Raw genomic sequence first — 15,766 nt, forward strand, 5'->3', positions numbered from 1 at the left:
CATTATAGGATTCTGTGATGCAATGAAGTTTCTGAAATTGAGTCACTTTGGGGGGTTATCTGTTGTTTTGACACTTAAGAGAGCTAAAGATGGTGCCGCAATTTATTCCAGACAATTGTACGTTATAAAAGCTAAAGAGTGTTTCTTCCCTTATGAGCCCTGCTGTGTGTTCAAATAATAGTTTCTTACCTTATATAATCCGTTGCCTCATTTGGAAGAACTTGTTTTATTTATTTCTGAGTCTATTTTTTTTCTAATACCCATTGTGAAAATGAAAAATTTGGGGCTAAAGCATCATTTTAGTGCAAAAATGTAAATTTCTATTTTTGTGCCCTAATGTTACAGACTTTTGAAAATAATTTCTGGGTCCAAAAAGATCAATATATCCCTGGTAATATTCTTTGAGTGGTGTTGCTTCAAAATTAGTATCATTTGTTAGTGGTTTCTGTAGGTATGGCACTTTGAAGGTCATTAAAAATGCAACATGGCTTCAACAAGTTACTCCAGCAAAAATAGCGCTCTTTCTGTGCCATGCTGTGTACCCAAACAATAGTTGCCAACCACACATGGAATTGTCATCATACTCAGGAGAATTTGATTCACAAATTGAGAAGGTCATTTTCTTTTGTTACTCTTGTGATAAGGATTTGGGGCTGAGCCAACATTTTTGTGTAAAAAAAATAAATAAATAATTTTTTATTTTCACATCACAATGTTACAAAACTTTCTTGAAGCCCTTGTTGGTCCAAAAAGATCACTCAACCCCTAGTTTAATTCCTTGAGAGATGTACTTTCCAGTATGAGGTCACTTATCAGAAGTCTCTGCTATTTTGACACCTAGGGAGCATTGCAAAGTGATAGGTTGTCCTCAATCTATTCCAGCCAAAATTCCACTCCAGCTAAATATACCATCTTCCCTTCTGTGCACAAACAGTAGTTTCTGTCCACGTATGTGGAAGTGGTGTACTTAGGAGAAATTGCTTTAAAAATTATGACGTCTACTTTATCCTGTTCTTTTCATGAATGGATAAAAATTTAAGCTAAAGCAACACTTTCATAGGAAAACATAAAAAATTTTATATTCACATCCCAATGTTATAAACTTTTCTGAAGCAGTTATGGGTCCAAAATGTTACTGCATCCAGGATGCATGCTTTGAGGGTATCATTTTTTAAATAGGGTCACTTGTGGGGGTTTCTTCTGTTTTGGCACCTTAAAGAGAACCAACCACCAGGATTTTGCTATAGAAAGTAAAGGCACTGCCATACTGGCACTAGGATGCTCAATCTAAGCATCCCTCTTGTTGAAAGATGGAATGCTTGGTTGCTGAAATAATCAAAATTTGAGAAAAGCACAGCACATTTGAATATTGTGTGCAGTGATGTGGGTCTGGTCCTCACTGTAAAGTCCTCCTCTTGCATCCTCTATGGTGTGCCCCCTTTTCTTTATATAATTATTGTGCCACGCAACCATTTGTGAGGCTGGTGGCGCATGCACATAGCCACAATAATAATGTCTTCATTAAAATGGCATCGTAGTCCGCACATGTGCGTACCATGATCTCAAGCAGCATTTAATTGACACTGCGGAGAAGTGAAACACTAAGGGTCACGTGTGCAGATGTAAAAGGAAAAATATCTGTGCATGCGCTAATGCCGCTCATAGTCTTCTCCACAGTGTCTTCAATAAAATAGCACAGGAGATCATGGTACGCGCATGTGCGGATTCAGGCGCCATATTAATGGAGACATCATTACTGTGGCAATGTGCATGCACCACTAACAGCAGCAATGGCTGCATGATACAATATTTATATAAAGAAAAGGAGCTACACCATAGAGGATACAGAAGGAGGACTTTACAATGAGGACCCGACCCACAAAGGCCCGCACCGCTGCACACATCCATCAAAGGTGCAGTGCATTTCTAGAACTTTGATTCCAAATATTTCAGCAACCAAGCATCTGATTTTTCATCAAAAGATATGCTTGGATTCAGCCTCTTAGTGCCAATATTACAGTACCTCTACTTTATATAGCAAAATCAGTGATTGGTCCCCTTTAAGTGCTCAGCAAATATGACATGGCATCCACAATCAATTCCAGTCAAAATTGCGTTCCAAAAGTCAAATACTGCAAGGGGTGTGGTTTTAAAATAGCAGCACTTTTTAGTATTTTGTGAGATATCAGCTCCTGAAAGTTACTTCAAGACTTAATAGGCCTATAAAATAAAGCATTTTGTAAATTTTGTTGAGAAATTGAAAGTTGAGCCTAAACATTTAACCCTTCCAAATTCATTACAAAATACAAGAGTGTTTCCAATTATGGCCTTGAACAAATTGCTGAGGATTAGACAAAAAGGTTTTCTTCTGTATCAGAAACAGTGCGAAGTATGTGTAGGTATTTTGCTGCAAAGCTCAGTCCCATGTTAGAGAATCATAATAATTTTTTTTTATATAGCTTGAACACATTACAGTTCAAAAGAATGGGACTAATCTACAATACAAAACAAAAGCTCTGTTTCTGGGGTGAAAAAAGGACTCGGGGGGGGAGGGGATATGATTTTTCAAGTTTTAAAATAAAAAATGCAGCTTTTTTTAAAAATAAAAATAAACACACACATCACTGGAATTGCTGCTGCCAGAATAAACCAAAGAATGAAAATGTCAGATAATGTATCCCTTTATCTTTAAAATTTATCTGCAAAGTTTTCAAAATGGCACCAAAATTATGCCAAAATACTTGGTGTACATAGGTTCACTCCAGAGGAACTGCAGTATATTTGTGACAAAATTTGTGAGTTTGCGAACAGTTGCAACTGATAAATAAAAATCCTGCAAAACATGTCATGGAACTCTAAACCCCCCATACAGTGTTGTGGGAAAAAAAAACCAGTTGAATACATAAAATAGAGTTAAAAAAGGGCAAATGGAAATTTAAAGATGGTGCAAATAAAAAAGATACAAAGCATTAAAGGTTTGAGGGAAAAACAAGCCCTAATGCAATAATGAATAGAGTCCTACGAGTTTTGTACTAGTTGCGAAAACTAAGTAGGAGACTATTTCTAAGCAAAATGGACTGGAGCGTTTTCAGATTACACTTAGTACATGCTGTGTGGCAAAACTATTATATATTCAAAATTTTGATTGTTACTAGGGATGATCGAATATCACAAATATTCGGCTTCGCGAATATCTGACGAATAGGTCGCTGCTATGCGAATATTCGATGCGCAATGTAAGTCTATGGGAAGCCCGAATAGTTGCTATTTGGCAACTATTTGGGTTTCCATTAGACTTACATTGCACATCGAATATTCGCAAATAGTCAAATAGCGGCGACCTATTCGGCGAATATGGGCGTTGCCGAATATTTGAGGTATTCGATCATCGCTAATGGTTACATCAATAATTTTCAAAACTGACTACTAAACATTTTACATATCTGCTCCATTCTTCCATGTAATATATGTGTGTAATTGCATGCAAGCTGTATAATGACAAATGTGTCTAATGTGTGCCTCACATGTCACAAAATATTTTTCTTATATGTCTAGCCATTTTTATAGATTGGAGTAGTTTGCTCTGTTTTGACTAGTTTATACATTTATGTATTCTGCAACATCATGATTATTCTCTGCTAGTTTTAGTATATCTTGCTCTTTTTATGATATAAATAAGCAAAGTTTTTCTTTGAGTGTTGCTTTTATCTGAATGGAAAAACATTTGATGATAATAAAAACATGAATCATAATGGTAAATTAAATTTTATAATTTAGGAGAAGTGTGCTGGTTGGATATACAAAGTTGTAGCTTCCTCTTGTCAAAGAGTATTTAGATTGTTCATACTACAAAAGAACAAAAGATATCTTATATTTCGCACTTAATACACACCAATAATAGGGAACTATAAATTGGTGAGTTTAGTCCCTTAAAGGGAAGGTATCGTGGTTTTTTACTTTTGTATTAAAAATAGTGATTATGAAATCAAGTATTTCTAATACAAAATGAAAATCGCAGCTTATTTAGTTTTTATGTAATTCTTATTTTACTGGAGGCACTGGGGGCTGCCATGCTGGATTTGCCTTGTGTGTAACGACAGTAACTCTTTCCTTTATGGCAGCCCCTGTGCATAGACTCTGATAGTCGGTCTCCGACCCCTTGCCATACGTTACAGTGGGCGTCTGCTGTGACGTGGACGCGCCCCCTGGGCTGTCCAGAACACAAGAGGGAGGAGTTCAGCGCCATTATTGTGGAGCTCACAGCGTGTGCTGTTTGCTCCACTTTACCCCTGTCAACCGCCGGGATGTGTGAGTACGGGCCGCCTCCCCTCCCCTCCCCTCCTTACTGTCTTCGATGACATCCCATCCTTCCGTTCTCCCCAGCCCCTGCTCTGCCCCAGCTACTGCCGCCGCTGTTACCGTCTCCAATGACACCCCCTTCCCTCCGTTCTCCCAAGTCCCCGCTCTGCCCGCTGCCGCAGCTCCCCCAGCTCTGCCCGCCGCTGCTGTGTGTGTGTGCGTGTGATTGTACAGGTATGTGCGATATTGTGAGTGTATGTGAGTGTATGCGATCGGATGTGTGAGTGTATGCGATCGGATGTGTGAGTGTATGCAATCGGATGTGTGAGTGTATGCGATTGGATGTGTGAAATGTCGGCCGGACGCAGGGGAGGATGGCATGCAGCACAGCTGCCTGGAGCGCCCACCGGAGGTCACAGGGAGGAATGATGTGAAGTGTGTGTGTGTGTGTGTGTGTGTGTGGCACAAGGTCCCCATCAGGGGTGATTGTGTGTGTGTGTGTGCACGCGTGCACCACTGCATGTGAGTACCTGTGTGTGTACTGGTGATACACAACCCTGCAGACAGTATCTGATCCTATCCTGTGTGATTCTGTCTGCTGAGCTGTGTATCTAATCCTCTCCTGTGTGATACTGTCTGCTGAGCTGTGTATCTAATCCTTTCCTGTGTGATACTGTCTACTGAGCTGTGTATCTAATCCTCTCCTGTGTGATACTGTCTGCTGAGCTGTGTATCTAATCCTTTCCTGTGTGATACTGTCTGCTGAGCTGTGTATCTAATCCTATCCTGTGTGATACTGTCTGCTGAGCCATGTATCTAATCCTGTCCTGGGTTATGCTGTCTGCTGAGCCGTGTATCTAATCCTCTCCTGTGTGATACTGTCTGCTGAGCCGTGTATCTAATCCTGTCCTGTGTGATACTGTCTGCTGAGCTGTGTATCTAATCCTCTCCTGTGTGATACTGTCTGCTGAGCTGTATATCTAATCCTATCCTGTGTGATACTGTCTGCTGAGCCGTGTATCTAATCCTATCCTGTGTGATACTGTCTGATGAGCCGTGTATCTAATCCTGTCCTGTGTGATACTGTCTGCTGAGCCGTGTATCTAATCCTCTCCTGGGTGATGCTGTCTGCTGAGCCGTGTATCTAATCCTCTCCTGGGGGATGCTGTCTGCTGAGCCGTGTATCTAATCCTATCCTGTGTGATACTGTCTGCTGAGCTGTGTATCTAATCCTATCCTGTGTGATACTGTCTGCTGAGCTGTGTATCTAATCCTCTCCTGTGTGATACTATCTGCTGAGCCGTGTATCTAATCCTATCCTGTGTGATACTGTCTGCAGAGCCGTGTAGCTAATCCTATCCTGTGTGATACTGTCTGCTGAGCCGTGTATCTAATCCTATCGTGTAATACTGTCTGCAGAGCTGTGTATCTAATCCTCTCCTGTGTGATACTGTCTGCTGAGCTGTGTATCTAATCCTATCCTGTGTGATACTGTCTGCAGAGCCGTGTATCTAATCCTATCCTGTGTGATACTCCTGCTGTCCTTGGTGACACTTTAGGCATTTCTGGTCACCATGAAAATGGCTGTGAACTGTGTCCCTACATGTCATTCTCTGTTATCTGTTGTAAACACTCAGATTAGAAGGGGGGAGGCGACATCACACACAGGAGAGCAGACTCCTCCCACTTTACGGCAGGCTGTAATCTGAGCTTTTTATACACTGGAAATTCAGTAGGATTTCAGAAGCTGCTCCCCCTAGTGTTTAACAGTGGAAAATATCAAACTTTTTAATTTTTTTTATATTTTGCACAATGAAAAAAAAAATAATATTTAAACAAAACATTTAAACATTATAACTTTACATTTTTTTCAGTTATTATTATTTTTTTTTTTTTTCACGATACCTTCCCTATAATTGCAATTTATTAGACAGTAGAAAAGTGTTGAATGCAATTTGCCATCCTCCATACTGGGGTACTTTACTCCTTCTCCTTGCCCCGAAATGACACTTTGATACAATGTAAAGTAGTTAGTGTACAGCTTGTAGAACAGTATAAACTTGGTGTGCCATCTAAATAACTCAACACACAGCTAATAATGTCAAAACCACTAGCAACAAAAGTGAGAACATCCTTAAGAGAAAATAGCCAAATTATGCCCAACAGCCATTTTCAACTCGGCATCATCATGTGACTCATTAGTGATACAAAGTCTCAGGTGTGAATGATAAGCAGGTGTATTAAATTTGGTGTTATCGCTCACACACTCTCTCATACTGGTCACTGGAAATTCATCATGGCGCCTCATGGCAAAGAATTCTCTGAAGATCTGAAAAAAAAGAATTGTTGCTTTACGTAAAGATTTCCTAGACTGAAACAAGATTGCCAACACCCTGAAACAGAGCTGCAGCAAAGTGTCCAAGACCATACAGTGGATTAGCAAGACAGGTTCCACTCAGAATAGACCTCGCCATGGTAGACCTAAAAAGTTGAGTGCATGTGCTCAACATCATATCCAGAGGTTGCCTTGTCAAAATAGATGTGTGAGTATTGCCAACATTGCTGCAGAGATTAAAAGGATGGAAAGCACACTGTCAGGGCTCAGACTATATATACACCACACAGTGTATCAAATTTGTCCATATAGCTGTCATCACAGAAGGAAGTCTCTTCATAATATAATGTACAAAAAGTCTCACAGTTTGATGAAGACAAGCAGACTAAGGACATGGATTACTGGAACCATATATTGTGGTCTGATGAGAATAAGAAAAACTTATTTGGTGCAGATGGTGTCTAGTATGTGTGGCAGCCAGATGAGGAGTGCAAAGACAATTGTGTCTTTTGTACAATAAAGCATGATGTTAGAAGTGACATGGTTTGGTGCTGCATGAGTTCTGCTGGCTGTGGGGATCTGCAACTTAATGAGGAAACCATGAATGGTAGCATGTACTGTGACTTACTGAAGCAGATCATTGTCCCGTCCCCGCAGAAACTGGGCCCCAGGGCTTTATTCCAACATGACAAGGACCCAAACACAAATCTTAGATGACCACTGCCTTGCTAAAGGTACTGAGAGTAAAGGTGCTAGACTGGCCAAGCATATCTCCAGACCTAAACTCTATTGAGTATTTGTGTGGCATCCTCAAATGGAAGATGTAGGAGTGCAAGGTCTCTAACAGCCACCAGCTCCGTGATGTCATCATGAAGGAGTGGAAGAGGATTCCAGTGGCAACATGTGAACCTCTAGAGAACTCCATGCCCAAAAGAGCTAAAGTAGTGTTTGAAAATAATGGCGGCCACATAAAATATTGACAATTTGAGCACGGTTTGGCCATTTTCACTTAGGTGTGTACTCACTTTTGTCGAAAGCGGTTTAAACATAATCTGCTGTGCGTTTAGTTATTTAGAGGGCACACTAACTTTTCCCTGTTATACAAGCTCTACACTGACTACTTTACATTGTATCAAGGAGTCATATCTTCAGTATTTTGTGATTAAGAGATATAATAAAATAATTACCAAAATCACTTTTGTGTGTGTGTGTAAGAGTATATATATATATATATATATATATATATATATATATAATATATATATATACAAAATATAAACATATTTACACCCTCTCTGCCAATATTAGTGCAGGTTTAGCAAACTTTCCGACTGTAGTCAAATTCTGTCTCTTACCCATGTATCTGCTATATAGCCGATCTTTAAATGACGTTCAGGAAAAATGGCAGCTCTCATAATCATGTACAGAAAGTAAAATAAAAATGTCTGGGAAAAAAAGCAAATTAGAAAAAATATGTATCACTCTCTGGTTTTAATTGTGAAAAATAATATAGCTGATACAAGCCCCTTGAGAAACCATGCTCAATTAATTCCGGTATGGATAATAGATACTATTAATATAAAATAGCGATTAAGAAATATCTGTAAATTGCTGTTGAAATAGCAATGCAAAGACAGCGATAATTACCCTAATAAAATTATATTAATAATCATATTAATAAAAGATGCTCAGAAATTAGTTTCTAAAATACCAAAAAAGTTTCTAAAGCAGCTATTGTGAAATATGAAGTAAAGCATCTACAGTAATTTATTTACTTGTACATATCCTTTAACGTAAAGTGAATCTGATAACTGAACAATAGTGCCAGATCCATAGGCAGCATGTGTCAAGCAATGGCCGTACGATCTGAGCTAGGTATGTTTGCCTCTGAAATGCTGTGATGTTTCAGAAAAAAAATTAAAAGCTGAGCCACGTTGGACACTAATCGCACAGGCAGTCTCGACACCCATTGCCCTGTCTTGAAACTTCTCTGCCTACATCCACATATCTTCATTTATTTTATCCTTAAAAAGTTGCCTGTAATATAAAACCTTAATCATACTGAAAAAACCTTGTTCATGTCAGCAGTGCAGTGAACCAAACCTTGTATATCCACTCTTTTCAAGCATATGTGTACGTATAGGCAGAGTCCTGTCAATCCAGGACAGTGGGCTGAGAGAAGCCACCAGGGACCTACTTGTCTAAGTTGCCTGGAGACTTTTAAAGTATGTTTTGCTCTGAAATCCCACGGTGTGTCAGAGTCAAACACACGTGGCTGAAATCATACAAACAGTGCCAAATACATCCAGGTAACAGAAGAAAAAATCAAGTGGCACTCACCATTCGTAAAAACCATCCTTTATTGTATTTTCACATTAAAAGACAAGATTCGCAAAAAAAGAGAGGCAAAGGGCATCCGGATAACAACCTCAAGACCTGTAGAAGCATGCTAGTCATGCAAAACGGCTGTTATCTGCCCCCCACGCACCTCTGTTTTCCTGCCATGCCTTGACTATTAATGTGAAAATACAGTAAATGATTGCTGTTATGACTGGTGAGTGCCACTTGATTTTTTTTCTTCTATTACCTGGATATTGCAACTACTACTTTGTATACGAGTGCGGAACCACTAATCAATTTTCTTTATTATTGCCGAGGGTGAATACAGTCTGCATCACGCCAGTGCTGAGGTAGAGACTTTGTTTGGTTCTGTTTGAGAAAGTGTCTAATATATGCTGCCCGTGGATCTGGCAGCATGTATGAGTTATCAGGTTCACTTTAATACATAGACCCGGTTAGTATGAAAATGCTTATCAAATTGATTAATACTCATAATGTATACACAAATGCAATTTCTGAGGCATTCACAAAACAATTATTTATTGCCATTAGGATGTCTGATGGGAGATTCTTCAGATTTCTTGGTTTCATGGTCAAGAACTGATGACATCAAGCCAGGGATGCAGGTACCTTTATATAATAGATTGTTTTATTTATATTTATATAATGGTGAATTGAATGGTGTTCATGAACCCCTTAAGTAAGAAGTCAATTTTGTCCTGAATGACCAGGGCATTTTTTGCAAATCTGACCAGTGTCACAGGTTATAACTCTGAAACGCTTCCATGGATCCCGGTGATTTTGACAATGTTTTTTCATGACAAATTGTAGTTGAGCATAGTTATAAATTTAGAATGGTATTTTTTGCTTTTATTTGTGAAAAAATCAGAAATTTGATGAAAATTTCGTAAGTTTTAAACTTTTTTAATTTCTATGACCTTAAGCCAGAGAGTTACGTCACATAAAATAGTTCATAAATTACATTTCCCACATGTCTACTCTACATCAGCGCAATTTTTTAAACAAAATTTTTTGGGGTTAGGAAGTTAGAAGGGTTCAAAGTTCATCAGCAATTTCCCACTTTTTCAACAAAATTTACAAAACCATCTTTTTAGGAACCACATCACATTTGAAGTGATTTTGAGAGGCCGAGGGGACAGAAAATACCCAAAAGTGACACCATTCTAAAAACTTCACCCCTCAAAGTACTAAAAACCACATCCAAGAAGTTTATTAATCCTTCAGGTGCTTTACAGGACCCAAAGCAATGTGGAATGGAAAAAAAAAAATAAAAATAAAAAAAAAAATCATTTTACTAAAAAATGTTGCTTTAGCCCCAAATTATTCACTTTTAGAAGAAATAAAACAAAAAAATGACACCCAAAATTTGTTAACCAATTTATTCTGAGTATACTGATACCCTACATGTGGTAAGAAACCTCTGTTTGGACAAATGGGAGGGCTCGGAACAGCAGAAACTCCCCACAAGTGACCCCATTTGGAATCTAGACCTCTCAAGGATTTTATCAAGGGGTATAGTGGGCATTTTGAACCCAGAGGTACTTCACAGCATTTGATAACATTAAGCCTGCTTTACACGTTGCAATTTCGCATACGATATCGTATGCGATTTGCAACGCCCCTATCGTATGTGTGGCATGTTCAATTTGTTGAACGTGCAGCACAAAACGATTAACCCCCGTCACATGCACTTACCTTCCATACGACCGCGATGTGGACGGCGAACGTCCACTTTCTGGAGTGGGAGTGACCTTCGGCGTCACATCGACGTCACGCGGCAGGCAGCCAATAGAAGCGGAGGGGCAGAGCTGAGCGGGACGTAAACATCCCGCCCACCTCCTTCCTTCCGCATTGTGGGCTGGGAGCCGCAGGACGCAGGTAAGATCTGTTCATCGTTCCCGGGGTGTCACACACTGCAATGTGTGCTACCCCGGGTACAATGAACAATCTGACGTGCAATTCTAGAGAAAGGTACGATGTGTATGCGATGAACGTTTTACCGTTCAATCGCAATCGCACGTACCTGTCACACACTGCAATGTAACTTATGATGCCGGATGTGCGTCACTTAAGACGTGACCCCGCCGACACATTGTAAGATACATTGCAGCGTGTAAAGCAGGCTTTAGGCTGTCAAATTGAAAATGTTCAAAAATGTGGCTTTAGCACCAGATTTTTCACTTTCCAAAGAGGAAATACCAAAAAGTGGACCCCGCAGTTTGTTATGCAATGTCTTATGAGCGCAGGGATACCCCACATGTGGCCAAAAACCTCTATTTGAATGAACAATAGGGCTCGGAACAGAAGGAGCACAATTTTCATTTTAGAAAAGTTGAAATAAATTTCGCGCACCATGTCATATTTGCAGGGCCCCTAAGGTACCTATACAGCAGAAATCCCCACAATTGAGTTCATTTTGAAAACTAGAAACCTCAAGGATTTTATTCAGGGGTGTCATGAGCATTTGGAATCCACAGGTACTTCACAAAAATGTTGCTGTAGCACTAAACTTCTCACTTTAAGGCGGGCTTTGCACACTACGACATCGCAGGTGCGATGTCGGTGGGGTCAAATTGAAAATGACGTACTTCCGGCATCGCATGCGACATTGTAGTGTGTAAAGGTTCGATGATACGATTAACAAGCGCAAAAGCGTCGTAATAGTATCATCGGTGCAGCGTCGGCGTAATCCATAATTACGCTGACGCGACGGTCCAATGTTGTTCCTCGCTACTGCGGCAGCACACATCGCTGTGTGTGAAGTCGCAGGAGCGAGGAACATCTCCTACCGGCGTCACCGCGGCTTCCGTAAGATATGCGGAAGGAAGGAGGTGGGCGGGATGTTTACATCCCGCTCATCTCCGCCCCTCCGCTTCTATTGGCCGCCTGCCGTGTGACGTCGCAGTGACGCCGCACGACCCGCCTCCTTATTAAGCGTGATGGCCAGAGCGACGTCGCAGGGCGGGTGAGTCCATGTGAAGCTGCCGTAGCGATAATGTTCGCTACGGCAGCTATCACAAGGATATCACAGCTGCGACAGGGGCGGGGACGATCGCGCTTGACATCGCAGCATCGGCTTGCGATGTCGCAGCATGCAAAGTACCCCTTAGACTATGTGCCCACAATTCGGCAACACGGCATCTAGTACACAGTGCCAGCCCTCCTGCGGAGATGTGAGTGTTGTCCACAGGAGAACGCAGCTGCCTGTGCCCATGATCCTGGTTCAGGCCACTGCGGACGGATTCTTCTATTCTTCTTGTCTCCGCAACATAAGTTGACATGGAGCAGCTCAGGAAGCCTTTGCAGCATAAACAGGTCAATTTATGCTGCATAGAAAAGAAGCACAGTGGGCAGGGGAGTTCTAAAAATCTTTCCACTGCACTTGTACTGCACAATGCAACATTATGGACGCAATGAAAACACTCTGTGTCCTAAATGCTGCAAATCCTGATCATGGGCACATAGCCTAAAAAGCAAGGATAAATGGATAAATGTCAAACACATATATAATGTCCTACCCCATATGCTAAGTTGGCACCCTTTAGTGACTTTCATGTAGCACTAATCAGGTACTTAGCCTTGTATTTAACCAAAAAAGAAATAAATAATTTAAAAAAATTATGTCTGGAACCCCTCCATTTTTGACAGACCGCTATGGTGAAGCATATGGCTGTAACCTGAAGACCACAGCTGACAGCTTCACCTTGGCTGGTAATTCAAAATGGAGGGCATCCCAGGCTGTTTTTTTGGTTTATTTTTAAATTATTAAAAAACAAATAAAAAAAACATGGGGTCCCCCCAAATTGGATTACCAGCCAAGGTGAAGCTGACAGCTGGGGTCTGGTATTTTCAGGGTGGGAACATGCATTGTTATTTGGCCTTTCCTAGCCTAAAAATAGCAAGTCGCAGCCACCCCAGAAGTGGTGCATCCATTAGATGTGCCAACCCTGGCGCATTGCTCAGCTCATCCCGTTGATGACAAATGGGGTAATATATTGTGTTGATACCAGCTGTGATGTCAGCTGGCATCAAGCCCAGCAGTTCTTGATGTTGCAGCATCTATCAGATACCCAACATCACTAAATGTCAGTAATAAAAAAAATAGACAAGAAAAAACAATTTGAAAAAATGCTCCCCAACACATTCCATCTTTCACCAATTTATTGAAAAGAAAAGAAAAATCTGGACCACTGTAATCCATTTTAAAGGTCCCATGATGATTCTGGATCTTTAAAAAAAATGGAGGGCACGCTCAGGAAACATATCCCCCATTTTCTAGGAGTGCAGACCCTTCATGTGCACCCACTCTCCCCGGGTCCACAGAATTGCAGTGTGAGCTTCAGTAAGCTAATCATCACTGAATGGAGGAAGCTGGCTGACAGCAGCTGTGCTCATGTAGCCACCATCTTTTGAGAAAGAGGAGGAGGGATCGCGGGGGATCAACGCAGCACTAGGTACTAAGGACACCGGGCAGATTATAGTGGGTGACCTGAATGGATCTGGGGAGGAGCTTTCTGTTGAATCTGCCATGTCACATGTAACAAAAATCAGAGGAGGAGGATGAATGCAGCCAGCTCGCCACACGTGTGGCACAATCTTGGATTATTAAGTGGCTGTATATGACACCCTGAGGTCTAAAATGACTGTATAAAATCTCTTCAAGTTCTCTAACCCCTAAAAAAACAAATCATTTGGTAATGTTCAAGTGATTTGCAATGTATATGGAAGAATCAATCTCTTTTTCCTAAGTAGCGGTAAAAACAAAGAAACAATGAAAACAATTTTTTGGAAGAAGTAACATTGTTTTGATGGGAAAATAAAGCAACAATGTTTTTTTTTACAAGCCTTTCAATAATTTTCACTTTATGGGAGCATAAACAGGTTTTCTGTTTTAAATGTGAAGAGGCTATAGTGTTTAAAAAGCTGGCAAAAATTATCCTTTTTTTGAGAGCAGTTTAAGGTTTTTTTTTATCCTTACAGGGTAGGGTTCCCAGCAGCAGTACAGTTTTGCTATAGAATATAATGGGCATCCAGGAGATGTGTAGCTGACTACCTGTTTTTTGGTTGTGGTAATGGAAACAAACAGACAATGTGGTATAATATGATGGATCAGGCAAGGATACGTCTGGCTGTGTAGGTCAACCACTGGAAACCTTAGCAGGAAACACATTATAGATATAATATCACAGACAGGCAATTGATGTAAAGTTGTGTGGTGGTATCAACAATGGTGGCATTAGAACAATATAGAACAAATTGAGCAAGTAAGCTGATGCTTTAGCCGATTTAATCATTTAAATTAGCTGAATGTGAATAAAAATCTGCACTAATCCATGCCTGATTAATTTTGAAAACCTTTTTGATTTACGCACTTTTGCATAACAATCTGGTTTACTTGAACATGACAAAGACACATCCCAAAATGAAAATTCTAACAGTACACTGGAGGTTGGACAAGACAATACACATGGGGCAGACAATACACTACAAGCTGGACCAGTTCTTGCCGCAGGTCCAATTTGTTGACCCATAAGCCCATGGGGTTAAAGCTCAGAGTACCTTTTTGAGAAAGGATACAATCTAGATACAACTGAACCTGTCTGTTCAGGTGGTGGACCTCTGTTTGCTGTTGTGCATCATGTTGAATTAGAATCAGATACAATTTGTGATCCATCAATCCATCATGTCTGATATACTGTAATTGCTGTCTCATTACTTGTTGTAGTGGTAATGCTAGCACAAGTGAAGGAGCATTGGCTTTTGCAGGTAGGGAAACTCCTGGATAGACAAGCAGTCAGGAGGAATCTGTTCAGTTACAGCTTTACAGAGTAGGTAACACAGCTTATCCTGATAAAGCTCTAATTTTTTACTCTATTTTGGAAGCTGTAAAAAGTTACCCTATTTTGCTTTTATAGTAAGGTCGGCTTTCCAAAACTCATCTCTTCGCTAGACAATATACCTTACAGCTCACAAGCAATTAAGCAGACAGCTTCCAATGCTTGCCAGTAGGAGGGGCCCCATGGTCTCATTTTCCGTCCTCTGCTGCAACAGTTGGTTATCATAGTCAGCATTGTTGTCATCAATTTCACACTATTAGTATTGTCATTTGCTTCTGCTTAGAATAACTCAATGTCTCCCTTCACATTCACCTGCTTCTCTTCATTTTCCTCCACGTCCTGCTCATGTACCTAGTTCTTATGCCTTAAGTTCCCCAACAGCCTAGGATGACAATTTATATGAAACAGTTGCTGTTCTTCTTCCTTTCTTGTTCCAACTTTGTGCATGTTTTTGTTAACATAAATATGAGTTGACTAGGCTGTTTTCAGATGGCCGTGTTTCAGGTACGTGTGACATCCGTTTTTAACACGGATGCCAAACGCACCCATGTTAATCTATTATGTTATTCACACGGCCGTGTTTTCATGGTGTGTGACCCCTCATGACCCCGCATGCAGACATGTCCGGTTTTCTCCAGCAGCACGGGTGTCACACGGATCACACACTGATATGATCTGTGTGACATCAGTGTGACACATGCCGGAGAAAACACGGGTCTTTTAAATGAAAAGATTTTCTATATTCACCTGTATCCAGCGGTGCTGTCTTTGGCTCTGCTGCCTCCTGCTCCTGACACCCCCCTCATTATACTCACTGAATATTCACTCCACTGAGTAGCTGGAATCCGGAGAAGCGCTGGAGACTTCAGTGCCAGGGACTGCATTGCTGGGGACAGGTAAGTATCCAGCAGTGTTTGTGTGTGCGTGAGTATAC

At 40.7% G+C, this 15,766-nt stretch overlaps 1 protein-coding gene across 1 annotated transcript in view; it reads left to right on the forward strand.

Annotated features, from left to right (window-relative positions):
- The window catches only part of DOK6 (docking protein 6), an 802,283-nt gene that overhangs the window by 675,174 nt on the left and 111,343 nt on the right, over positions 1–15,766 (forward strand). The window contains exon 8 of the mRNA XM_075316414.1: positions 9,527–9,600. Within this exon, the coding sequence (XP_075172529.1) occupies positions 9,527–9,600 (74 nt within the window). The remainder of the gene's footprint in view (positions 1–9,526; positions 9,601–15,766) is intronic.

Source organism: Anomaloglossus baeobatrachus, chromosome 6 (genome assembly GCF_048569485.1).
Source record: "Anomaloglossus baeobatrachus isolate aAnoBae1 chromosome 6, aAnoBae1.hap1, whole genome shotgun sequence".
NCBI lineage: Eukaryota > Metazoa > Chordata > Amphibia > Anura > Aromobatidae > Anomaloglossus > Anomaloglossus baeobatrachus.